The sequence below is a fragment of the Telmatherina bonti genome (assembly GCF_933228915.1).
Source record: "Telmatherina bonti genome assembly, chromosome: 1".
Lineage (NCBI taxonomy): Eukaryota > Metazoa > Chordata > Actinopteri > Atheriniformes > Telmatherinidae > Telmatherina > Telmatherina bonti.
In genome coordinates, this window is record NC_136619.1 from 438,455 (window position 1) to 466,234 (window position 27,780).

The 27,780-nt window shown below is 45.2% G+C and overlaps 1 protein-coding gene across 1 annotated transcript in view; it reads right to left on the reverse strand.

Annotated features, from left to right (window-relative positions):
• The window catches only part of LOC306757968 (elongation factor-like GTPase 1), a gene marked incomplete at its 3' end in the record, with an annotated part of 87,794 nt that overhangs the window by 17,496 nt on the left and 42,518 nt on the right, over positions 1 to 27,780 (reverse strand). Inside the window, exons 10-16 of the mRNA XM_079243170.1 lie at positions 15,850 to 15,986; positions 15,608 to 15,730; positions 11,869 to 11,968; positions 5,795 to 6,158; positions 5,559 to 5,694; positions 3,242 to 3,373; positions 370 to 517 (exon numbers count right to left, since the gene is read on the reverse strand). Of these exons, the coding sequence (XP_079099296.1) occupies positions 370 to 517; positions 3,242 to 3,373; positions 5,559 to 5,694; positions 5,795 to 6,158; positions 11,869 to 11,968; positions 15,608 to 15,730; positions 15,850 to 15,986 (1,140 nt within the window). The remainder of the gene's footprint in view (positions 1 to 369; positions 518 to 3,241; positions 3,374 to 5,558; positions 5,695 to 5,794; positions 6,159 to 11,868; positions 11,969 to 15,607; positions 15,731 to 15,849; positions 15,987 to 27,780) is intronic.

Sequence of the window (27,780 nt, forward strand, 5' to 3'; positions counted from 1 at the left end):
TAATGCAAGACAATGCTAGACCTCATGTGGCTGGAGTGTGTCAGCAGTTCCTGCAACACCAAGGCATTGATGTTATGGACCGGCCCGCCCGTTCCCCAGACCTGGATCCAGCTGAGATTTTGTTGTCTGCCTGTTCATCCATCTGAACCATATGTCTTGTGTAGAACACAACTTTCATAAATACATTTTGTTATTCTCGGTTGGTCTCCTGCATGTTCTTCTAGGGTGGGGTGTTACTAGAAAGTACTGACCGGAGTGTTGATCCAAGGATCCTTTCGACTGTGTCTGGGATCATAACTTGCATCATTATATCTCAGTAAAAGTACATACAACAGAAGTGAAGTGAAGCCTTTCTGAACGTGCACTGACCGGTCTCGGAGGTCATCCAGGCAGCGCTGCAGGTGTACCTCTCCAGCTGTGATTAGAACATGTTCTCCTGTTTCTTGTATGAGAACTTCTGCACACGGATCAGCCTGGTTCAACAGACGCATACCACGAACAAGTTTTGGCATTTCATCTACGATAAAGAAAAGAGGGTGTGTTTGTCAGCATCTGTAGCTTATGGAGGCATCTATGGGGTCCCTGTGTAAGCCAGAGACCCCTCACAGAGGAGACGATTAACCATCCCAACCACAACGAAAGCATATTTTCTCCAGTTGATAGCAACTATTACGTTTAGCTTTCGTTTGGCTGTAGACGTTAATGTATTAATGATGCATCGACACAACTTCCGTTTAATGGCGTTTGACACCTGATTAGCGCAAGCACCATCAACGTAGTTTCAGAAAGCGAGGCAGCAACTCCTGTGTCTCAGAGTGGCATCAGAGACATATTTCTGTGTCTCCATCATGTAACATATGAATTGGTCCAGAGGAAATGTAAGAGGAGGTTGTTGCTCGTCGTAAAATGTAGTTATTCACTTATTTGGAAATAGGCAAAAACTTTATTCTTTCTTTTAAAAGAATCATTATGCCTCTTGGACACCCACTTTGGCTGTAGAGAATAAACAGATTATTGACTGGTTTTATTTAATTTTTATTTAATTTGTTTTGTTGTTTTAATCTCAATTTTAGAACAGTTTGTAAACGGTTTTAGAAGCGTGATTAATTGTTTTATTGTATTATTTATCTTTTACTTGTTTTATTCTCTTGTTGCTGTAGCTGGAGTTGAACAAGTGAACTAAACAAATGTTTAATTGGCCTCAAACTCAACAAAAAATTTATTCTGTCTTTCTCTTCAATTAGAGAAGGAACACAGGCGCTTTCTGTAGAATGGTCATGTTCTTCTATCTGGTTGAATAAAAGTGTTTCTAAATGCATGTGACCAGGAATGATAAGAGCAGGTACTTCATGACATGTGGGATCTATACAGGGCTAAAATGTGTACAAATAGCCTTAATCAACAACCGAGGAATGTACAAGGCTTCATCAGGGCATCTGTAGATGTCTTTTGGTGATGATGGTGATGGTGGTAATGGCTGTGGTGGCGGTGTTCATGGTGGAGGTGGTGGTGGTGTTTATGGTGGAGGTGGTGGTGGTCGTAGTGGTAGTGGTGGTGGTGATGGTAATGACGGTTGTGGTGGTGGTGGTGATTGTGGTGATGATGGTGGTTGTGATGGTAATGACGGTGGTGGTGGTGGTGGTGGTGGTGATGGTGGTGGTGTTGGTGGTGATGATGGTGGTGGTGTTGGTGGTGATGATGGTGGTAGTGGTGGTAATGGTGGTTGTGATGGTAATGACGGTGGTGGTGGTGGTGGTGGTGTTGGTGATGGTGGTGGTGGTGGTGATGGTGGTGTTGGTGATGGTGGTGGTGGTGGTGATGGTAGTGGTGATGGTGATGATTGAGGTGGTGGTGGTGATGATGGTGGTGGTAGTGATGGTGGTGATTGTGGTGATGATGGTTTTAATGGTCGTAATGGTGGTGGTGATGGTAATGACGGTGGTGGTGATGGTGATGGTGGTGGTGGTGATGGTGGTGGTGATGATTGAGGTGGCGGAGGTGGTGGAGATGATGGTGGTGGTATTGATGGTGGTGATTGTGGTGATGATGGTTTTAATGGTAGTAATGGTGGTCGTGATGGTAATGACGGTGGTGATGGTGGTGGTGGTGGTGATGATGGTGGTGGTAGTGATGGTGGTGATTGTGGTGATGATGGTTTTAATGGTCGTAATGGTGGTCGTGATGGTGATGGTGGTGGTGGTGATGGTGGTGGTGGTGGTGGTTGTGGTGGTGATGGTGATGGTGGTGATAATGGTGGTGATGGCGATGATGTTGGTAATGGTGATGTTGGTAATGGTGGAGATGGGGGTGATGGTGGTAATGGTGGTAATGGTGGTGATGACGGTGGTGGTGGTAATGGCGGTGATGGTGGTAATGGAGATGTTGGTAATGGTGGTGATAGCGGTGGTGGTGGTAATGGTGATGTTGGTAATGGTGGTGATAGCGGTGGTGGTGGTAATGGTGATGTTGGTAATGGTGGTAATGGCAGTGATGGTGGTGGTAATGGTGATGTTGGTAATGGTGGTGATGGCGGTAATTGTGGTAATGGCGATGTTGGTAATGGTGGTGATGGTGGTAATGGTGATGTTGGTAATGGTGGGAATGGTGGTGGTCATGGTGATGTTGGTGGCGGTGGTGTTCTTTCAGTTGCCCCGACTAAGTTGCTTTAGGTTCATATCCATTCGGGTTTTTCCTGCTGGTGCATAAACCCTAACCTCTTTATCACGCTTCCACCAAAGTTCTGGGAATGTGTACGCTTCTGTGAACCTTCCAGCCAGGTCCTTCAGATGTGAATGCAGAATAACATCGGGTTTGGTTGTGACTTTAGGAATGCTGGAGATTAAACCAACCACCTGCTAAAGCTGGATTAAGACTCATGCTCTGTCTGTGCCCCACATAGGGCTGCAGAGGCACCGATCCTTAGCAGAAACCCTACGCACGTATCACCACCAGTCATACTGTATGCAGTCGCCCCAGGGGTATATATCCAGATTAACTGGTAAGACAACCATTCCGAGAGTTATGTGGTGAGTAGTTATATGAGGTGAGTAACATTTTACACCTCACGTTTGTAATATCTGCATGCAAATGAGTAGATGGCTATAAAAATGTACCCTTTTCATTTAGAGAAGCCACTTGAAGGAGACTAAAAAAGGTACCATATGAGCAATCCAAGGTGTCTACAGACCTTTCTCATCACAGAGCCCTTTACAATTTATAATTATGCAAGTGCAAAACCTACTTGGATGTTTGGGTTCTACAGCAACTCGTACGATCGGTGTGGCCTCAAAGTTGAGTGGAGTAAAGGGTGGACAGGCAGGAGAGCTGGAAAGCGTAGCGGACTTCAAAACAAAATCCTCCAGGCCTCCGATACCTGGAAAAGGTAAAACAGATGATGGCGGTTGTGATTAGGATCATAGCGAGCGTTAGGAAGACATTGCAAAAGTAAAGCAGAAAAAAAGTTTTGTTTGTTTACATTTGTGGATTTTGGGGATAATTTTTTTCACACCCAGTGTGTCCAATCCGCACAGAAATTCCTTCTGGTTCTCTGAATCTTTTGTTATGCTATATACTGAAGATGGTAGGATCTTTAACTCGTCACAATTTTATATGTTGAGAACCAATTTTAAGTCAATCTACGTTCCTCACCTATGGTCATGAGCTGTGGGTCGTGACTGAAAGAAGGAGATCTCGTATACAGGCGGCTGAAATGAGTTTCCTCCGCAGGGTGGCCGGGCTCTCCCTTAGAGATAGGGTGAGGAGCTCAGTCATCCGGGAGGAGATCAGAGTAGAGCCGCTGCTCCTCCGCATCGAGAGGAACCAGTTGAGGTGGCTCGGGCATCTGGTCAGGATGCCTCCTGGACCTCCCTGGTGAGGTGTTCCAGACACGTCCCTCTGGGAGGAGACCCCGGGGAAGACCCAGGACACGCTGGAGGGATTATATCTGTCGGCTGGCCTGGGAACGCTTCGGGATCCCCCCGCAGAGTTGGTAAATGTGGCTGGGGAGAGGGAAGTCTGGGCTTCCCTGCTTAGGCTGCTGCCCCCGCGACCCGACCCCGGATAAGCAGCAGAAGATGGACAGATGGAAATGCACCATTAGAGTGACGTGGAAGATTTAATTCTTTTTCTCTTTTTCTGAATCTCGTGATGAAATGTTGCAGAGAACTGTGATTTTAAATCAATATATGCAGTATTTCTCTCCTATCGGCTTTAATCTGTAAACTGGATTTAAATGTTAAATTCTTTTAGTAATTTTAATCTTGGTTTCCTAAATTAATTCAGGTTTAATGCTGAAGTATGTTCACGGAGGAACACGAGGCCATGATGCAGATGTAGCAGTTCCAGTTCACATTCCCAACACCAACCAGCAGCAATGTGGACTCCTGCTACTGGGAGACCACCAACCAGCAGCGATGTGGACTCCTGCTACTGGGAGACCACCAACCAGCAGCGATGTGGACTCCTGCTACTGGGAGACCACCAACCAGCAGCGATGTGGACTCCTGCTACTGGGAGACCACCAACCAGCAGCGATGTGGACTCCTGCTACTGGGAGACCACCAACCAGCAGCGATGTGGACTCCTGCTACTGGGAGACCACCAACCAGCAGCGATGTGGACTCCTGCTACTGGGAGACCGCCAACCAGCAGCGATGTGGACTCCTGCTACTGGGAGACCGCCAACCGGCAGCGATGTGGACTCCTGCTACTGGGAGACCACCAACCAGTGACTCTACAGAGAACTATAGGACCCCCAGCTGGTCCTGCTCTTCGGCCAGCACACAGTTTCCATGCTGATGGGGTGGAAACTGTGCGGAGAGGTCCGTATAAAGTCCAGCCTGGTTCAGTTTTCCAAAAGGACCTGATGAAGGAACATTTCATCCACGTTTTCAGTTTAAAACATTTTAAATGGAGAAAAGTTCTGGTGTTGGAGTTGTTGCAAAGATCTTTTATATTCTGGTGGTTTCAGTTTTATTCTTTTTATTCATTTAATGTTGGGCTTCATGTTAAGATTTTCATTTCTCCATCATGCTTAAATTATAAATAAAGACAACTGAACTGGGAACTCCCTGTTTTTAATATGTTGCTTTTTGGCAGATGTTGCATATGAAACAATTGTGAAAAGGAAGATTCTCTTCACAGAATTTACAAGTTTTAACTGCTTAACAGTAGATACTTCAACACTACTGTGCACCTGTAACGGTGAAACCTGAATATCGCAGAATGAATTATGTTTTGTAATGGCTTTCATTTCAATGTTTAACGTGATTTAATGGGACGTTTTTGTCCTGAAAAGTGAGGAGAACAACAGACCATTAACGAATCAAACTGAGTGGGTTCCTGCTTTTAACGGGAACACAAAGCAGCTGTGCTGAAGGCCCCCAGATGGCAGCAGCGGCCCTGGGTGTGTGTAGGAATAGATAGTCCATATGTGAGACTCTAACGTCGAGCAGAAAGACTGAACCAGGGACAAAAAGATGAGAGCTTCGGGTGTGTGTGAGTCCGTGCACGGGCCGTGTCCCCGTCAGATAAATGAGGAGGAGACAGAGGATATTCACCCAGGACATTTCCTGCAGGGACTTCCTCCAGTTCTTCCAGCTCTCTGCCCATCAGCAGGTAAAGGTTGTCCATGGAGCAGCAGGACAAATGAGGTACGTCAGACACACACTCCAACACACTGCATCCCTCTGGCAGCTAACACACACACACACAGCAGAAGACATGGCTGTTTTGTTTCATGAACATCTCATATGCTTCCTAATGTAAAGCGCAGAAGAGGAACGTAGTGGTTTACCAGGCTCAGGCCCTGGGCAGGGTCATACTTTGGTCCCAGAACAAACACCCTCTGACCTCTCTTGACCAAACCACTGTAGACCCGGGCGAATGTGATGAAGGTTTCCTTCAACTCCTCTTCCTCCTCTTGTAAAGTCACCCTCTCCATGTTTGCTGTTAAAAGAGACGCATTGGGCTCTGATGAAACATTCTGAGACAAGGAGACGAGAAGACGAGCCTTACCGGTGAGTCCTGCAGTCTGACTTTCTCGCGGATTACTGTCCGAGTTGGCAACCTCTGCTGTTTTCTGGGCAGCGGCCATTTTCTCCGCGTGTCGTTGCCGCGCCATCTCCCTTCGCTGACAAATCTCCTCCTGGTTCAACGGCCTAAAAACACGTCACAGAAGAATCTCCTTCAGCAGGGAAAAGTTCCTGATGACGGCTGGAGCCTGAACCGAAAACCTCATCCAGCAGTACGGATGTGTACAACTAATCAGCCGACAGACGGGGGATCAGCCGAGCCGACAGACGGGGGGATCGGCCGACAGATGGGGGAATCGGCCGACAGGTGGGGGGGATCGGCCCACAGATGGGGGGATCAACTGAGCCGACAGACGGGGGGGATCAACTGAGCCGACAGACAGGGGGATCGGCCGACAGACGGGGGGATCGGCCGACAGACGGGGGGGGATCAACTGAGCCAACAGACAGGGGGATCGGCCGACAGACGGGGGGATCGTCCACTTCCAATCCCTTATCATTGGGGGCCAGGGTGGCCATGTGGACAGTGGCCATTTCTCAGCCATACATTGTTCTAGGAGGCTGAAACTCATGGGGTAGACTCAGTTGGAAGTGGACACTTTGTCCAATTGCAATCCCTTTTAATGGTGGAAAGCCATGCGACTATGAATAGAGAGGGATTGGAAGTGGACAAAGTGTTCACTTGCAATCCCTTTCTATTGCCATCATAAGGGATTGCCAATGGACACTTTGTACAATGGCAATCCCTCTCCATTCATAGTCGGATGGATTTCCACTATTAAAAGGGATTAGAAGTGGACACTTTGTCCACTTTCAATCACTTTCTATTATAAGGGATTGCCAATCGACACTTTGTACAATGGCAATCACTCTCCATTCATAGTCGGATGGATTTCCACAAACAGAAGAGGGATTGGAAGTGGACAAAGTGTCCACTTTCAATCCCTTTCCATTTATAAGGGGTTGCCAATGGACACTTTGTACAATGGCAATCCCTCTCTATTCATAGTCGGATGGATTTCCACCATTAAAAGGGATTACAAGTGGACAAAGTGTCCACTTTCAATCCCTTTCCATTATAAGGGATTGCCAATGGACACTTTGTACAATGGCAATCCCTTTTTGCCATTAAAAGGGATTGAAAGAGAACAAAGTGTCCACCTGCAATCCCTTTGCATTACCATTAAAAGGGATTGGAGGTGGACATTTTGTCCACCGGCAATCCCTTTGACCTGTCAGTAAGGGGGGATTGCAAGTGGGCTCCGGCGTCCACCCTGAAAATTGAATGGGAGGTATTGGGGGGTGTCAAAGTGTCCATCTCTGAGCCCTTTGGAATTATGCCTCCTGGTGTCATTTGCGCGCTACTGAAGACGGTTGGGACGCAGTTTTTCATTTTTAACTCCCTGACTGTTCGACCTTTGGGTTCGGTGGACGGACCAACGCGTGTGCGGCAGCGAGACGCACGTGTAGACCGCCTCGTTCGATTTTTAGGACCTTTGGGGGCCGCGGCAAGCAAGGTTTTGTGGTGTCCAAAAACCCTCCCTTTACCCCATTCAAAGGGATCGCTCGTGGACGGTTGTCCGGGCCCAGGTGCTAATGGGGGATCGGCCGACAGATGGGGGATCGGCCGACAGACGGGGGGGTCGGCCGACAGACGGGGGGGTCGGCCGACAGACGGGGGGATCGGCCGACAGACGGGGGGGATCGGCCGACAGACGGGGGGATCGGCCGACAGACGGGGGGATCGGCCGACAGACGGGAAACATGAAAAATGACAAATTCTTTCCGCACCGAGTCTTTTCAGTGTTTGTCGTTTCAATAAAACTAAATGGATACTTTATTAATTTAGAGCCGGGTTCTCCAGCTCCGGTCCTCGTGAGCTGCCATCCTGCAGGGTTGAGTGTTTCCCTATTGCAACACACTTGATTCAAGTGAAAATGTTCTCCAACATTGAGCCGTCATCTTCTGCACCTGCCGGTTAAAGTGCCGGGACTACGACGGAACGGTATAAAACGTAAAGCGGGACTACGACGGAACGGTTTAAAACGTAAAGTGGGACTACGACGGAACGGTTTAAAACATAGAGCGGGACTACGACGGAACGGTTTAAAACGTAAAGCGGGACTACGACGGAACAGTTTAAAACATAGAGCGGGACTACGACGGAACGGTTTAAAACGTAAAGCGGGACTACGACGGAACGGTTTAAAACGTAAAGCGGGACTACGACGGAACGGTTTAAAACGTAAAGCGGGACTATGATGGAACGGTTTGAAACGTAAAGCGGGACTACGACGGAACGGTTTAAAACGTAAAGCGGGACTACGACGGAACGGTTTAAAGCATTTTCATGTGTTGGAACGGCCCAGTCAGAGTTCAGACCAAAATCCTATCGAGAGGCAAGACCTGAAAACCGCCGTTCACAGACACTCTCCATCTAATCTGACTGAGCTGGAGCTGTTTTGCAAAGAAGAATATCTCCATCTGTAGATGTGCTAAGCTGGTAGAGATGTTCCCCAAAAGATTGGCAGCTGGAACTGCATCAAAAGGCCGTTCCACAAAGTAGTGACTCAAGGGGGCTGAATACTTTCGCACACTGCTCTTTTCAGCTTTTTATTTGTGAACAAAATAATAAAATCATGTGTAACTTTCGTGGCACATCCCAGCTGTGTGACACTTAATATATTCATATTGATAGCGTGTTATTTGTTAAAATGTGGAAAAGTTCAAGCCATATGAATACTTATGCGAGCCGCTGTAAATGAAGCAGACCAAAAAGTCACAAACCAAGTCCCTTCCTGCATGTGGCACAGCATTGCATTGTGGGTAAATCCATAGCGATGGCGTTAAGGGTCCTCTGCCTCGTCTGGTGTTCATACTGCGTCCATTGTTGCAGTGGATTTCTGCAGTATACTTGCATAAGACACAATAAAAACCCAAAACAGCCATAGTTTGGTCTCCATGTTTAACTGGCAGGTGGAGGAAACAGAGTTTTCTTCTTCACGCCGGTCTGGTCCTCTCTTCTGCTAAACACTAGTGCAGCGCCACCTCTGGTGGGAATGGGGAGATATTATTCTAATGGTTTGGCTGGTTTGACCAAAGTGCAGCGTGAACACGGTCCACATGGATACACCCCCCTACAGCTGGACCCAGTCCCCAACCGGACCGAGTGTCCAAGTTTAGTGGACTATACTCACGTGAATACACCCTTAACAACAACAAAAATAAAGTCTATTTAATAAACTTAATTTATGGCCGTACCTCCCGTGGGCTCACCATCTGCGGGAGGAGCCGTAGGGGTCGGGTAGGATTTCTGTCCGTACTTATCTTGCTTGATCTTAGCGCTGCATTTGATACAGTCGATCATAACATTCTGTTACACAGACTAGAACAGGTGGTTGGAATTACAGGTACAGCGTTAAGCTGGTTTAAATCATATTTATCTGATAGACTTCAGTTCGTTCATGTAAATGACAAGTCCTCCTCACAAACTACAGTAAGTCATGGAGTTCCTCAAGGTTCTGTACTTGGACCAGTACTCTTCACGCTATATATGCTCCCTTGAGGAAAAATTATTCGACAGCATGGAATAAACTTTCATTGTTATGCAGATGATACTCAGATATACTTATCCTTTAAACCAGATGAAACAAATCAGCCCAATAGGCTACAAAATTGTCTCATAGACATTAAGACTTGGATGGCTAGAAATTTTCTCCTCTTAAACTCAGATAAGACTGAAGTAATTCTCGTTGGATCTGAAAAACTCAGAGCTAAATTTTCCAGTTTTGTAATGAACCTGGATGGCATTACTTTAGCTTCCAGTGCTACAGTGAGAAACCTTGGAGTAATATTTGACCCTGACCTGTCCTTTGGCCCACATATTAAGCAGGTTACTAAAACAGCCTTCTTTCATTTACGTAATATAGCCAAAATTAAGGACATTCTGTCTCAGAGTGATGCAGAAAAACTGGTTCACGCTTTTGTTACTTCGAGACTAGATTACTGTAACTCTCTATTACTGGGCTGTCCTAAATATGCCCTGAAAAGCCTTCAGCTGATCCAGAATTCTGCAGCCAGAGTCCTGACTAGAACCAGCAGGAGAGGACTCTGGTAGGGTCACCCATGGCAAACAGGTGTCTAGGGGAGGGACCAGACCAAGCACAGCTCACCAACCCCATGATGAACACAAAGCCGGGAAGAAATGTTCCCTTGCCCGGACGCGGGTTACCGGGACCCCCCTCTGGAGCCAGGCCTGGAGGTGGGGTACGAGAGCGAGGCGTCTGGTGGCCGGGCCTTTACCCATGGGGCCCGGTCGGGCTCAGCCCGAAAGGGTTACATGGACCCCACCTCCTGTGGGCTCACCATCTGCAGGAGGAGCCGTAGGGGTCGGGTGCAATGTGAGCTGGGCGGCAGCAAGAGGCGGGGACCCTGGCGGTCCGATCCCCGGCTGCAGAAGCTGGCTCTAGGGACGTGGAATGTCACCTCTCTGGTGGAGAAGGAGCCTGAGCTTGTGCGCGAGGTTGAGCGGTTCCGGCTAGATATAGTTGGACTCACCTCGACACATGGCTTGGGCTCTGGAACCAGAACCCTCAAGAGGGGCTGGACCTTCTTATGACTGTTGTCTGTGCTTATGCATCAAACAGCAGTTCAGAGTACTGACCCTTTCTGGAGTCCTTGGAGGGAGTGCTGGAGGGTGCTCCTTCTGGGGACTCCATTGTTCTGCTGGGGGACTTCAATGCTCACGTGGGCAATGAAAGTGAGACCTGGAGGGGAGTGATTGGGAGGCATGGTGTCCCCCTCTGAACCCAAATGGTGTTTTGTTATTGGACTTCTGTGCTCGTCATGGATTGTCTATAACGAACACCATGTTCCAACATAAGAGTGTCCATATGTACACCTGGCATCAGGACTCCCTGGGCCGCAGTTCCATGATGGATTTTGTAGTTGTATCGTTGGACCTGCGGCCACATGCCTTGGACACTCGGGTGAAGAGGGGGGCGGAGCTTCAACTGATCACCACCTGGTGGGTCAGTGGAGGGAATACTTCGAAGACCTCCTCAATCCTACCAACATGTCTTCCAATGATGAAGCAGAGCTGGGGGACTCAGGGGTGGACTCTCCTATCTCTGTGGGTGAGATCCGCCCGGAGTTCCTAAAGGCGCTGGATGCTGTGGGGCTGTCCTGGCTGACACGTCTCTGCAGCATCGCCTGGACATCGGGGACAGTGCTGTTGGACTGGCAGACTGGTGTGGTGGTCCCCCTTTTTAAGAAGGGGGACCACCACCCCAGAGTTTGCCCAACCAGTCTACATGTGCTTTGTGGACCTGGAGAAGGCGTTCGACCGTGTCCCCCGGGGGCTCCTGTGGGGGGTACTCCGGGAGTATGGGGTACCGGACCCCCTTGTACGAGCTGTCCGGTTCATGTACGACAGGTGTCAGAGCTTGGTCCGCATTGCTGGTAGTAAGTTGGATTCGTTTCCGGTGAGGGTTGGACTCCGCCAAGGCTGCCCTTTATCACCGATTCTGTTCATAACTTATATGGACAGAATTTCTAGGTGCAGCCGAGTGTGAAGCGGCTGGGATGAGAATCAGCACCTCCAAATCTGAGACCATGGTCCTCAGCTGGAATAGGGTGGATTGCCCTCTCCGGGTCGGGAGTGATAAGCGGCAGAAGATGGATGGATGGAATTTTGAGGATTAAGTGTTTCCTAGTATTCTTGCTGCCACTACTCAAGTAATTCAGAAAACACTTTTCCCAGAGTGACCCCTAGATCATCCAGGAGTGAATTTTTGTAGTATGCTGACAAAAAACAAGTAATAAAACATCTGTTTACCTTTGTCTATGTTGTGGCAAGGCTTTGGCATCTACAGCAAACATCTTTGACACAAAGATGATGACAGGAGCATCATCTGCACTGGAACACTGAAGGAATGCTGGAAAACATCCAGAAAGCTCGGTTACTCAATAAAACATTCAAACAGAAAGCAAAAACTCACAAATCATAAAATTGTAACATCAGAAGTATAAGCTCAAATTTGATCTGCACCAACATGTTTAAATGTTTTGGATGGGGGGCTTTCACAGAACCACACGGTGCTTCCTGAGGGACCAAACACATTTCTGTTGCTTTCGGTCTCTTTCCATTATTCCAAAGTTGTATTTTTTCACAGATCCTCCTCCTTCCTTGACACTTCTAACTGGTATTTTCCCAGTTACCACAATGTACAAAGACATGTATGTTACATTAATTTGTCGCTGACAAACTTCTGTCTGGGGATGAATGTAGCAGTGATTTTTAGTTCCTCATTTCACCTTATTTAACCAGGAAAACAATGTGAGACCTGGGAAGACATTAGCACCGCAGTTATATTATTTATAAACAGATGAACTGCACAAACAAACATACTGAATGACAAACAAGCACAGGTCCAACCGGTGAAAGCACCGGCTGCCCTTCTGAAGCCAGGTTCAGATCAGGTTTTCTTTCCTTTTAAAAGTCACCCTTTATGATTGGTCCTTTTTTCCCCACACAAACAAAAACAAAACATGCCGTAAAGAGAAAATATCGGGTCCGAGAGGTGGTGGAGTTGGTCACAAGAAGGACTGGAGGTTTTTCATTTGGGGATAATGTGAGGAGGATGAGTTGGGCTTGGCAGAACATTTCCTTCACAAGCAGTTGTTTATTAGCTAATTGAATATATATTATTTACAAACACCAAAGGGATAAATAAGTATGTCATTGTTTACAGGCAGGGCAGGTAAGAGCGGTGTTTCCTCTCTGTGTGGTGGTCGTGGGCTTTGTTGTATGTTCACCAACCAAGTGTGCATTCATGCTGGCATTGTTTGGAACTTCAAAGAAGTGACTGATTCGAGACTGCACCAGATCCCGGGTCTCCATTTGGGTCTCGTGTGGGCGAAGCCCTTGCCTTTAGTCCCACACAGCTGGACCACAGCGCAGAAAAAGTCGCTGCTGCACCACTTCGCCTCATACTGGACAGATTCTGGTGAAACTGCAGGTTTTATCAGGACAGAAAAAACAGGAACCAGACTGCAGAAATGGCTTGTTGCTCTGCTGTTTCCATGCTGTGAAGCAGTCCTGATCAGTCAGTGTGAGGAAGAGCTTGATTCTTCCTCCTGTAAACAACCAAATGAACTTTATGTTGACTCTGTGTGGATGCTTTCACCCCGTTTGCTTCGGCGTGTGAGGGAGAATACACTGAATACAAACACAGTGCATAACACTGGCTTGTTTTAAACATAAGGCTGACATCGGGAACCAGGAGACCAAGCAGAGCAGACAAGTCTGCACTTGTTCAGATGAAGACAGTCCGGCGAGCAGCAGGACATGAAGAAAGCAGAGAAAGCTTTGAGATGTGGAGAGCTGCTGTGGGGTTGATAAACCAGACAGAACACCAAACCAGCCCACTTCATCATGACAGCCACATGCAGCGCTTTTCCAGTTACAGATAATATACTGCAGCTGATCATGGAACCGGTCCTATGATCCAAATGAAGAAAATAAACATGAACAACATGTTACCAAAGTGTCTATTTGGATAATCCAAACGGACACTATTGACACTGTATGGACATACTGAAAAACACACAGAATAGTCATTTTTGTAACTATTATCACCAAACTTCATTAGATTTTCACAAACATTCAGGCAAGAGGGATAAAAAAAAAAAAAGCTGGACTACAATGAGTTCCAACTCCAATAACTACATATTCCAATTATAATCAACTCGAAAGCTAAAACATCTGCGTTATTTTTACACCGAGACCAGGACCAGTCTCTAATTTGCCTTTTTTTTTAGTTGTTTTTGCCATTTTGGGGGCGGTTGTTAAAAGGTTTACGCTCCAAAAACAAAATTCTGTCTTCCCGGACAGAAGTCAGCTGTGAACCTGGAGACTCGGCCACCAGGTCTGGAACCCGGAGACTCGGCCAACAGGTCTGGAACCCGGAGACTCGGCCACCAGGTCTGGAACCCGGAGACTCGGCCACCAGGTCTGGAACCCGGAGACTCGGCCACCACCTGGAGACTCGGCCACCAGGTCTGGAACCCGGAGACTCGGCCACCAGGTCTGGAACCCGGAGACTCGGCCACCACCTGGAGACTCGACGATCAGGTCTGGAACCCGGAGACTCGGCCACCACCTGGAGACTCGACGATCAGGTCTGGAACCCAGAGACTCGGCCACCACCTGGAGACTCGGCCACCAGGTCTGGAACCCGGAGACTCGGCCACCACCTGGAGACTCGGCCACCAGGTCTGGAACCCGGAGACTCGGCCACCAGGTCTGGAACCTGGAGACTCGGCCACCAGGTCTGGAACCCGAAGACTCGGCCACCAGGTCTGGAACCTGGGGACTCGGCCACCAGGTCTGGAACCCGGAGACTCGGCCACCAGGTCTGGAACCTGGGGACTCGGCCACCAGGTCTAGAACCCGGAGACTCGGCCACCAGGTCTAGAACCTGGGGACTCGGCCACCAGGTCTAGAACCCGGAGACTCGGCCACCAGGTCTAGAACCTGGGGACTCGGCCACCAGGTCTGGAACCTGGAGACTCGGCCACCAGGTCTGGAACCCGGAGACTCGGCCACCAGGTCTGGAACCCGGAGACTCGGCCACCAGGTCTAGAACCTGGGGACTCGGCCACCAGGTCTAGAACCTGGGGACTCGGCCACCAGGTCTGGAACCTGGAGACTCGGCCACCAGGTCTGGAACCCGGAGACTCGGCCACCAGGTCTAGAACCTGGGGACTCGGCCACCAGGTCTGGAACCTGGAGACTCGGCCACCACCTGGAGACTCGGCCACCAGGTCTGGAACCCGGAGACTCGGCCACCAGGTCTGGAACCTGGAGACTCGGCCACCAGGTCTGGAACCTGGAGACTCGGCCACCAGGTCTGGAACCTGGAGACTCGGCCACCAGGTCTAGAACCTGGGGACTCGGCCACCAGGTCTGGAACCTGGAGACTCGGCCACCAGGTCTAGAACCTGGGGACTCGGCCACCAGGTCTGGAACCTGGAGACTCGGCCACCAGGTCTGGAACCTGGAGACTCGGCCACCAGGTCTAGAACCTGGGGACTCGGCCACCAGGTCTGGAACCTGGAGACTCGGCCACCACCTGGAGACTCGGCCACCAGGTCTGGAACCCGGAGACTTGGCCACCAGGTCTGGAACCCGGAGACTCGGCCACCAGGTCTAGAACCTGGGGACTCGGCCACCAGGTCTGGAACCCGGAGACTCGGCCACCAGGTCTAGAACCTGGGGACTCGGCCACCAGGTCTGGAACCCGGAGACTCGGCCACCAGGTCTGGAACCCGGAGACTCGGCCACCAGGTCTAGAACCTGGGGACTCGGCCACCAGGTCTGGAACCTGAAAGAAATCTGACATGGACGACAGAACAGTGCTTTTCCTTCCTGATCTCATGGTTTATAGCAGTGATTCTGAAGCGAACAGTTATTAACTGTAGCATTTAATAATAACTCCTTGTGCACAACATGAAAACCGGCAAGAGGCTGCAGGAGAGTTACGGTTCAGTTTCACCAGAGTCAGGACACAAACCTGTTTTCAGCTTTTGGGTCTCTTCAGGTAGGGAGTCAAATCTTGTCGCTCCAACACTCATTAGCTTCTCAACCCTGTCAGCTGCCATGTCCAATGGACTGGGAAGCTTGTCACACACCATCACTGTAGCAGGCGTTAAAGAAAACTCGAAACAAAAGAATCCAAGACCTGCGAAATGCTTCAGCTGAAGGAACAAGTCACTGGACAGAAATGAAGAAGCAAAAAGAGATTTTAAAGGATGCAGAGGAGCGCCTGGGAAACAGGTAACCACTGGCTGCAGATGGCTGACAACAGGACTTTGGTGTCAGAATGACGCAAGTCTCTGGGTGCCACTTTTATTCCAAGAGATGACACCACCTTTTCCACCTTCTCTTGATCCCTGGAGAAGAGAAACAATAACACTTTCTACAACAAAAGAAATACCAACATGCATTTCAAATATGTTTAACTTATTTCATAAAGACTGCTTTCACATCCACATATGCACAACCATCTTTCAATATGAAGAAAATACGAAGAAAAAAGTAATAAGCGAGAAAGAAATGCACATATACAGGTAAAAAAAAAAAAAAGATTAAATATACAAAACACGATAAATAAAAGCTAAAGGCCAAATTATTTCAGATCTATAACTCATTACAGATACAAATTACAATAGTTCCCATTCAACTCAGTTTCATTTGATACGCCCGACACGGCCACTCAGCTCATAAATTCAATTTGCCTCTGGCATGCAGACTGGCCAACTGCTTTGTTTATCTCTTTTTCAGTTAGTCGCTGTTGTGCAAGACCAAAAAGACAACAATAATCCAGGACAAAACATTATATTCCGCTAATATTTTCCTCGTTAGGATTGCTAAACATTTCCTGCAGTTTTTAATTAAAGCCATACTGCTATCAGTTTGTTTTAATATTAGCTTCATGTGACTATTCCACTCGCTGTCCACCATCACCCCAAGCAGCTTGGGTTTTACCGGTTCCATTCCACTATCTTCTACAAATTCAAATCAGAAGAATCTTTTAAAAGTACGATACATTTAGTTGTAACATTCATCACCAACTTTTTTCCATTAACTAATACTCAAATAATTTCAACTCATTCAAAATTCTATTTAAATTAAATATATTGGTATCAGATGTATGAATGGTTGCATCACCAGCATTTAGAGCAATCACAGCATTTTCCAAAATGAAAATAAAATTCATATAAATGGAAAATAATAGTCACCCAAGACCCCAAGCGGCGATGAAGGTCCTCAGAGTAACTACAGCTATACAGCGGCGTGTATTCTCCATTAACAAGGTTAATTTTAACCCACTGAACTGCACAATTTTCAAACTAATAATAAATTAAAGCTGCGAGTGGCGAATAGGGCCCTCCCACCAACGACGCCGCTTGGCCTATTGGCACCGCCTCCCATGGCGACGTCCCCCCATGCCTCTCCCGCCCTCACCTGCAGCCAAACTGCACATCGGGTTATTTGGGCTTTAAACGGGTCACTTCTTGTTGCCAGTGGGCGGGGCTTATTTGTATTGATAAAGCAGCACACATGCTCAGGATGGGACTAGCATCATATCTAGTAAATTTGGTACAGATATGTTGTTTTATGAGGGAGTTATGCCAATTATGTTTTTCATGGTGAGACATCAAATTTTGAGGTTTCGCCCCTTCTACACGCCCTGGATTCTGTTAGCGTTTAGTACAACTTTTAATCCAACACGCCTCCTGAGTAGCCTGAACAATTTTGGTGTCAGTGGGATAAAAACGAGTTTGATCAAATATGAGATGAGTAAAATGCCAAAATGGCGACTTTGACCCAAAATAGCCGCCTTCCTGTCAACTTTTTACCATGGCATTAAGATGATTTTTTTGTTCGCCCTGTCGTGTAGAACATGTTTTAATTTTCATGAATGATAACATGACGTGGTGGGGCACCAGTGGCGCCATTGTTCAGCTTCACCTGGATTCAGCAACCTAAAACATGTCAATTTTTACATTCCAATGAGGGGAATGGAAAAGGAATAAGAAACGCTTGCATTTCACTCAGCCTTCACTGCTCAGGCTAAATAACTTCCTAACCCAAACCCTTCAATGCTCAGACTTAATAACTTCCTAACCCAAACACTTCAATGCTCAGACTTAATACCTTCCTCTAACCCAAACCCTTCAATGCTCAGACTTAAAAACTTCCTAACCCAAACACTTCAATGCTCAGACTTAATAACTTCCTCTAACCCAAACCCTTCAATGCTCAGACTTAATAACTTCCTAACCCAAACCCTTCAATGCTCAGACTTAATAACTTCCTAACCCAAACCCTTCAATGCTCAGACTTAATAACTTCCTCTAACCCAAACCCTTCAATGCTCAGACTTAATAACTTCCTCTAAACCAAACCCTTCAATGCTCAGACTTAATACCTTCCTCTAACCCAAACCCTTCAATGCTCAGACTTAATAACTTCCTCTAACCCAAACCCTTCAATGCTCAGACTTAATAACTTCCTCTAACCCAAACCCTTCAGTGCTCAGACTTAATAACTTCCTCTAACCCAAACCCTTCAATGCTCAGACTTAATAACTTCCTCTAAACCAAACCCTTCAATGCTCAGACTTAATACCTTCCTCTAACCCAAACCTTTTAGTGCTCAGATTAATACCTTCCTCTAACCCAAACCCTTCAATGCTCAGACTTAATAACTTCCTCTAACCGAAACCCTTCAATGCTCAGACTTAATAACTTCCTAAACCAAACCCTTCAATGCTCAGACTTAATAACTTCCTAACCCAAACCCTTCAATGCTCAGACATATTAACTTCCTAACCCAAACCCTTCAATGCTCAGACTTAATACCTTCCTCAAACCCAAACCCTTCAATGCTCAGACTTATTAACTTCCTAACCCAAACCCTTCAATGCTCAGACTTAATACCTTCCTCTAACCCAAACCCTTCAATGCTCAGAATTAATAACTTCCTAACCCAAACCCTTCAATGCTCAGACTTAACTTCCTCTAATCCAAACCCTTCAATGCTCAGACTTAATAACTTCCTCTAACCCAAACCCTTCAATGCTCAGACTTAATAACTTCCTCTAAACCAAACCCTTCAATGCTCAGACTTAATAACTTCCTCTAACCCAAACCCTTCAGTGCTCAGACTTAATAACTTCCTCTAACCCAAACCCTTCAATGCTCAGACTTAATAACTTCCTCTAAACCAAACCCTTCAATGCTCAGACTTAATACCTTCCTCTAACCCAAACCTTTTAGTGCTCAGATTAATAACTTCCTCTAACCCAAACCCTTCAATGCTCAGACTTAATAACTTCCTAAACCAAACCCTTCAATGCTCAGACTTAATAACTTCCTAACCCAAACCCTTCAATGCTCAGACATATTAACTTCCTAACCCAAACCCTTCAATGCTCAGACTTAATACCTTCCTCTAACCCAAACCCTTCAATGCTCAGACTTAACTTCCTAACCCAAACCCTTCAATGCTCAGACTTAATACCTTCCTCTAACCCAAACCCTTCAATGCTCAGACTTAATAACTTCCTAACCCAAACCCTTCAATGCTCAGACTTAATAACTTCCTCTAACCCAAACCCTTCAATGCTCAGACTTAATAACTTCCTCTAACCCAAACCCTTCAATGCTCAGACTTAATACCTTCCTCTAACCCAAACCCTTCAATGCTCAGACTTAATAACTTCCTCTAACCGAAACCCTTCAATGCTCAGACTTAATAACTTCCTAAACCAAACCCTTCAATGCTCAGACTTAATAACTTCCTAACCCAAACCCTTCAATGCTCAGACATATTAACTTCCTAACCCAAACCCTTCAATGCTCAGACTTAATACCTTCCTCAAACCCAAACCCTTCAATGCTCAGACTTATTAACTTCCTAACCCAAACCCTTCAATGCTCAGACTTAATACCTTCCTCTAACCCAAACCCTTCAATGCTCAGACTTAATACCTTCCTCTAACCCAAACCCTTCAATGCTCAGACTTAATACCTTCCTCTAACCCAAACCCTTCAATGCTCAGACTTATTAACTTCCTAACCCAAACCCTTCAATGCTCAGACTTAATACCTTCCTCTAACCCAAACCCTTCAATGCTCAGACTTAAAAACTTCCTAACCCAAACCGTTCAATGCTCAGACTTAATAACTTCCTAACCCAAACCCTTCAATGCTCAGACTTAATACCTTCCTCTAACCCAAACCCTTCAATGCTCAGACTTAATAACTTCCTCTAACCCAAACCCTTCAATGCTCAGACTTAATAACTTCCTCTAAACCAAACCCTTCAATGCTCAGACTTAATAACTTCCTCTAACCCAAACCCTTCAGTGCTCAGACTTAATAACTTCCTCTAACCCAAACCCTTCAATGCTCAGACTTAATAACTTCCTCTAAACCAAACCCTTCAATGCTCAGACTTAATACCTTCCTCTAACCCAAACCTTTTAGTGCTCAGATTAATAACTTCCTCTAACCCAAACCCTTCAATGCTCAGACTTAATAACTTCCTAAACCAAACCCTTCAATGCTCAGACTTAATAACTTCCTAACCCAAACCCTTCAATGCTCAGACATATTAACTTCCTAACCCAAACCCTTCAATGCTCAGACTTAATACCTTCCTCTAACCCAAACCCTTCAATGCTAGGACTTAACTTCCTAACCCAAACCCTTCAATGCTCAGACTTAATACCTTCCTCTAACCCAAACCCTTCAATGCTCAGACTTAATAACTTCCTAACCCAAACCCTTCAATGCTCAGACTTAATAACTTCCTCTAACCCAAACCCTTCAATGCTCAGACTTAATAACTTCCTCTAACCCAAACCCTTCAATGCTCAGACTTAATACCTTCCTCTAACCCAAACCCTTCAATGCTCAGACTTAATAACTTCCTCTAACCCAAACCCTTCAATGCTCAGACTTAATAACTTCCTAAACCAAACCCTTCAATGCTCAGACTTAATAACTTCCTAACCCAAACCCTTCAATGCTCAGACATATTAACTTCCTAACCCAAACCCTTCAATGCTCAGACTTAATACCTTCCTCAAACCCAAACCCTTCAATGCTCAGACTTATTAACTTCCTAACCCAAACCCTTCAATGCTCAGACTTAATACCTTCCTCTAACCCAAACCCTTCAATGCTCAGACTTAATACCTTCCTCTAACCCAAACCCTTCAATGCTCAGACTTAATACCTTCCTCTAACCCAAACCCTTCAATGCTCAGACTTATTAACTTCCTAACCCAAACCCTTCAATGCTCAGACTTAATACCTTCCTCTAACCCAAACCCTTCAATGCTCAGACTTAAAAACTTCCTAACCCAAACCGTTCAATGCTCAGACTTAATAACTTCCTAACCCAAACCCTTCAATGCTCAGACTTAGTAACTTCCTCTAACCCAAACCCTTCAATGCTCAGACTTAATAACTTCCTAACCCAAACCCTTCAATGCTCAGACTTAATTACTTCCTCTAACCCAAACCGTTCAATGCTCAGACTTAATAACTTCCTCTAACCCAAACCCTTCAATGCTCAGACTTAATAACTTCCTAACCCAAACCCTTCAATGCTCAGACATATTAACTTCCTAACCCAAACCCTTCAATGCTCAGACTTAATACCTTCCTCTAACCCAAACCCTTCAATGCTCAGACTTAACTTCCTAACCCAAACCCTTCAATGCTCAGACTTAATAACTTCCTAACCCAAACCCTTCAATGCTCAGACATATTAACTTCCTAACCCAAACCCTTCAATGCTCAGACTTAATACCTTCCTCTAACCCAAACCCTTCAATGCTCAGACTTAACTTCCTAACCCAAACCCTTCAATGCTCAGACTTAATACCTTCCTCTAACCCAAACCCTTCAATGCTCAGACTTAATAACTTCCTAACCCAAACCCTTCAATGCTCAGACTTAATAACTTCCTCTAACCCAAACCCTTCAATGCTCAGACTTAATAACTTCCTCTAACCCAAACCCTTCAATGCTCAGACTTAATACCTTCCTCTAACCCAAATCCTTTAGTGCTCAGATTAATACCTTCCTAACCCAAACCCTTCAATGCTCAGACTTAATACCTTCCTCTAACCCAAACCCTTCAATGCTCAGACTTAATAACTTCCTCTAACCCAAACCCTTCAATGCTCAGACTTAATAACTTCCTAACCCAAACCCTTCAATGCTCAGACTTAATTACTTCCTCTAACCCAAACCGTTCAATGCTCAGACTTAATAACTTCCTCTAACCCAAACCCTTCAATGCTCAGACTTAATAACTTCCTAACCCAAACCCTTCAATGCTCAGACTTAATAACTTCCTAACCCAAACCCTTCAATGCTCAGACTTATTAACTTCCTAACCCAAACCCTTCAATGCTCAGACTTAATACCTTCCTCTAACCCAAACCCTTCAATGCTCAGACTTAATACCTTCCTCTAACCCAAACCCTTCAATGCTCAGACTTATTAACTTCCTAACCCAAACCCTTCAATGCTCAGATTTAATACCTTCCTCTAACCCAAACCCTTCAATGCTCAGACTTAAAAACTTCCTAACCCAAACCGTTCAATGCTCAGACTTAATAACTTCCTAACCCAAACCCTTCAATGCTCAGACTTAATACCTTCCTCTAACCCAAACCCTATAGTGCTCAGATTAATACCTTCCTAACCCAAACCCTATAGTGCTCAGATTAATACCTTCCTAACCCAAACCCTTCAATGCTCAGACTTAATACCTTCCTCTAATCCAAACCCTTCAATGCTCAGACTTAATACCTTCCTAACCCAAACCCTTCAATGCTCAGACTTAATAACTTCCTAACCCAAACCCTTCAGTGCTCAGACTTAATACCTTCCTCTAACCCAAACCCTTCAATGCTAAGACTTAATAACTTCCTCTAACCCAAACCCTTCAATGCTCAGACTTAATAACTTCCTAACCCAAACCCTTCAATGCTCAGACTTAATAACTTCCTCTAACCCAAACCCTTCAATGCTCAGACTTAACTTCCTCTAACCCAAACCCTTCAATGCTCAGACTTAATAACTTCCTAACCCAAACCCGTCAATGCTCAGACTTAATACCTTCCTCTAACCCAAACCCTTCAATGCTCAGACTTAACTTCCTCTAACCCAAACCCTTCAATGCTCAGACTTAATAACTTCCTAACCCAAACCCTTCAATGCTCAGACTTAACTTCCTCTAACCCAAACCCTTCAGTACTCAGACTTAATACCTTCCTCTAACCCAAACCCTTCAATGCTCAGACTTAATACCTTCCTCTAACCCAAACCCTTCAATGCTCAGACTTAATAACTTCCTAACCCAAACCCTTCAATGCTCAGACTTAATACCGTCCTCTAACCGAAACCCTTTAGTGCTCAGATTAATACCTTCCTAACCCAAAACCTTCAATGCTCACACTTAATACCTTCCTCTAACCCAAACCCTTCAATGCTCAGACTTAATAACTTCCTAACCCAAACCCTTCAATGCTCAGACTTAATAACTTCCTAACCCAAACCCTTCAATGCTCAGACTCATTAACTTCCTAACCAAAACCCTTCAATGCTCAGACTTAATACCTTCCTCTAACCCAAACCCTTCAATGCTCAGACTTAATAACTTCCTAACCCAAACCCTTCAATGCTCAGACTTAATAACTTCCTCTAACCCAAACCCTTCAATGCTCAGACTTAATAACTTCCTAACCCAAACCCTTCAATGCTCAGACTTAACTTCCTAACCCAAACCGTTCAATGCTCAGACTTAATAACTTCCTAACCCAAACCCTTCAATGCTCAGACTTAATACCTTCCTCTAACCCAAACCCTTCAATGCTCAGACTTAATAACTTCCTCTAACCCAAACCCTTCAGTGCTCAGACTTAATACCTTCCTCTAACCCAAACCCTTCAATGCTCAGACTTAATACCTTCCTCTAACCCAAACCCTTCAATGCTCAGACTTAATAACTTCCTAACCCAAACCCTTCAATGCTCAGACTTAATAACTTCCTCTAACCCAAACCCTTCAATGCTCAGACTTAATAACTTCCTCTAACCCAAACCCTTCAATGCTCAGACTTAATACCTTCCTCTAACCCAAACCCTTTAGTGCTCAGATTAATACCTTCCTAACCCAAACCCTTCAATGCTCAGACTTAATACCTTCCTAACCCAAACCCTTCAATGCTCAGACTTAATACCTTCCTCTGACCCAAACCCTTCAATGCTCAGACTTAATACCTTCCTCTAACCCAAACCCTTCAATGCTCAGAATTAATAACTTCCTAACCCAAACCCTTCAATGCTCAGACTTAACTTCCTCTAATCCAAACCCTTCAATGCTCAGACTTAATAACTTCCTCTAACCCAAACCCTTCAATGCTCAGACTTAATAACTTCCTCTAAACCAAACCCTTCAATGCTCAGACTTAATAACTTCCTCTAACCCAAACCCTTCAGTGCTCAGACTTAATAACTTCCTCTAACCCAAACCCTTCAATGCTCAGACTTAATAACTTCCTCTAAACCAAACCCTTCAATGCTCAGACTTAATACCTTCCTCTAACCCAAACCTTTTAGTGCTCAGATTAATAACTTCCTCTAACCCAAACCCTTCAATGCTCAGACTTAATAACTTCCTAAACCAAACCCTTCAATGCTCAGACTTAATAACTTCCTAACCCAAACCCTTCAATGCTCAGACATATTAACTTCCTAACCCAAACCCTTCAATGCTCAGACTTAATACCTTCCTCTAACCCAAACCCTTCAATGCTCAGACTTAACTTCCTAACCCAAACCCTTCAATGCTCAGACTTAATACCTTCCTCTAACCCAAACCCTTCAATGCTCAGACTTAATAACTTCCTAACCCAAACCCTTCAATGCTCAGACTTAATAACTTCCTCTAACCCAAACCCTTCAATGCTCAGACTTAATAACTTCCTCTAACCCAAACCCTTCAATGCTCAGACTTAATACCTTCCTCTAACCCAAACCCTTCAATGCTCAGACTTAATAACTTCCTCTAACCGAAACCCTTCAATGCTCAGACTTAATAACTTCCTAAACCAAACCCTTCAATGCTCAGACTTAATAACTTCCTAACCCAAACCCTTCAATGCTCAGACATATTAACTTCCTAACCCAAACCCTTCAATGCTCAGACTTAATACCTTCCTCAAACCCAAACCCTTCAATGCTCAGACTTATTAACTTCCTAACCCAAACCCTTCAATGCTCAGACTTAATACCTTCCTCTAACCCAAACCCTTCAATGCTCAGACTTAATACCTTCCTCTAACCCAAACCCTTCAATGCTCAGACTTAATACCTTCCTCTAACCCAAACCCTTCAATGCTCAGACTTATTAACTTCCTAACCCAAACCCTTCAATGCTCAGACTTAATACCTTCCTCTAACCCAAACCCTTCAATGCTCAGACTTAAAAACTTCCTAACCCAAACCGTTCAATGCTCAGACTTAATAACTTCCTAACCCAAACCCTTCAATGCTCAGACTTAATACCTTCCTCTAACCCAAACCCTTCAATGCTCAGACTTAATAACTTCCTCTAACCCAAACCCTTCAATGCTCAGACTTAATAACTTCCTCTAAACCAAACCCTTCAATGCTCAGACTTAATAACTTCCTCTAACCCAAACCCTTCAGTGCTCAGACTTAATAACTTCCTCTAACCCAAACCCTTCAATGCTCAGACTTAATAACTTCCTCTAAACCAAACCCTTCAATGCTCAGACTTAATACCTTCCTCTAACCCAAACCTTTTAGTGCTCAGATTAATAACTTCCTCTAACCCAAACCCTTCAATGCTCAGACTTAATAACTTCCTAAACCAAACCCTTCAATGCTCAGACTTAATAACTTCCTAACCCAAACCCTTCAATGCTCAGACATATTAACTTCCTAACCCAAACCCTTCAATGCTCAGACTTAATACCTTCCTCTAACCCAAACCCTTCAATGCTAGGACTTAACTTCCTAACCCAAACCCTTCAATGCTCAGACTTAATACCTTCCTCTAACCCAAACCCTTCAATGCTCAGACTTAATAACTTCCTAACCCAAACCCTTCAATGCTCAGACTTAATAACTTCCTCTAACCCAAACCCTTCAATGCTCAGACTTAATAACTTCCTCTAACCCAAACCCTTCAATGCTCAGACTTAATACCTTCCTCTAACCCAAACCCTTCAATGCTCAGACTTAATAACTTCCTCTAACCGAAACCCTTCAATGCTCAGACTTAATAACTTCCTAAACCAAACCCTTCAATGCTCAGACTTAATAACTTCCTAACCCAAACCCTTCAATGCTCAGACATATTAACTTCCTAACCCAAACCCTTCAATGCTCAGACTTAATACCTTCCTCAAACCCAAACCCTTCAATGCTCAGACTTATTAACTTCCTAACCCAAACCCTTCAATGCTCAGACTTAATACCTTCCTCTAACCCAAACCCTTCAATGCTCAGACTTAATACCTTCCTCTAACCCAAACCCTTCAATGCTCAGACTTAATACCTTCCTCTAACCCAAACCCTTCAATGCTCAGACTTATTAACTTCCTAACCCAAACCCTTCAATGCTCAGACTTAATACCTTCCTCTAACCCAAACCCTTCAATGCTCAGACTTAAAAACTTCCTAACCCAAACCGTTCAATGCTCAGACTTAATAACTTCCTAACCCAAACCCTTCAATGCTCAGACTTAGTAACTTCCTCTAACCCAAACCCTTCAATGCTCAGACTTAATAACTTCCTAACCCAAACCCTTCAATGCTCAGACTTAATTACTTCCTCTAACCCAAACCGTTCAATGCTCAGACTTAATAACTTCCTCTAACCCAAACCCTTCAATGCTCAGACTTAATAACTTCCTAACCCAAACCCTTCAATGCTCAGACATATTAACTTCCTAACCCAAACCCTTCAATGCTCAGACTTAATACCTTCCTCTAACCCAAACCCTTCAATGCTCAGACTTAACTTCCTAACCCAAACCCTTCAATGCTCAGACTTAATAACTTCCTAACCCAAACCCTTCAATGCTCAGACATATTAACTTCCTAACCCAAACCCTTCAATGCTCAGACTTAATACCTTCCTCTAACCCAAACCCTTCAATGCTCAGACTTAACTTCCTAACCCAAACCCTTCAATGCTCAGACTTAATACCTTCCTCTAACCCAAACCCTTCAATGCTCAGACTTAATAACTTCCTAACCCAAACCCTTCAATGCTCAGACTTAATAACTTCCTCTAACCCAAACCCTTCAATGCTCAGACTTAATAACTTCCTCTAACCCAAACCCTTCAATGCTCAGACTTAATACCTTCCTCTAACCCAAATCCTTTAGTGCTCAGATTAATACCTTCCTAACCCAAACCCTTCAATGCTCAGACTTAATACCTTCCTCTAACCCAAACCCTTCAATGCTCAGACTTAATAACTTCCTCTAACCCAAACCCTTCAATGCTCAGACTTAATAACTTCCTAACCCAAACCCTTCAATGCTCAGACTTAATTACTTCCTCTAACCCAAACCGTTCAATGCTCAGACTTAATAACTTCCTCTAACCCAAACCCTTCAATGCTCAGACTTAATAACTTCCTAACCCAAACCCTTCAATGCTCAGACTTAATAACTTCCTAACCCAAACCCTTCAATGCTCAGACTTATTAACTTCCTAACCCAAACCCTTCAATGCTCAGACTTAATACCTTCCTCTAACCCAAACCCTTCAATGCTCAGACTTAATACCTTCCTCTAACCCAAACCCTTCAATGCTCAGACTTATTAACTTCCTAACCCAAACCCTTCAATGCTCAGATTTAATACCTTCCTCTAACCCAAACCCTTCAATGCTCAGACTTAAAAACTTCCTAACCCAAACCGTTCAATGCTCAGACTTAATAACTTCCTAACCCAAACCCTTCAATGCTCAGACTTAATACCTTCCTCTAACCCAAACCCTATAGTGCTCAGATTAATACCTTCCTAACCCAAACCCTATAGTGCTCAGATTAATACCTTCCTAACCCAAACCCTTCAATGCTCAGACTTAATACCTTCCTCTAATCCAAACCCTT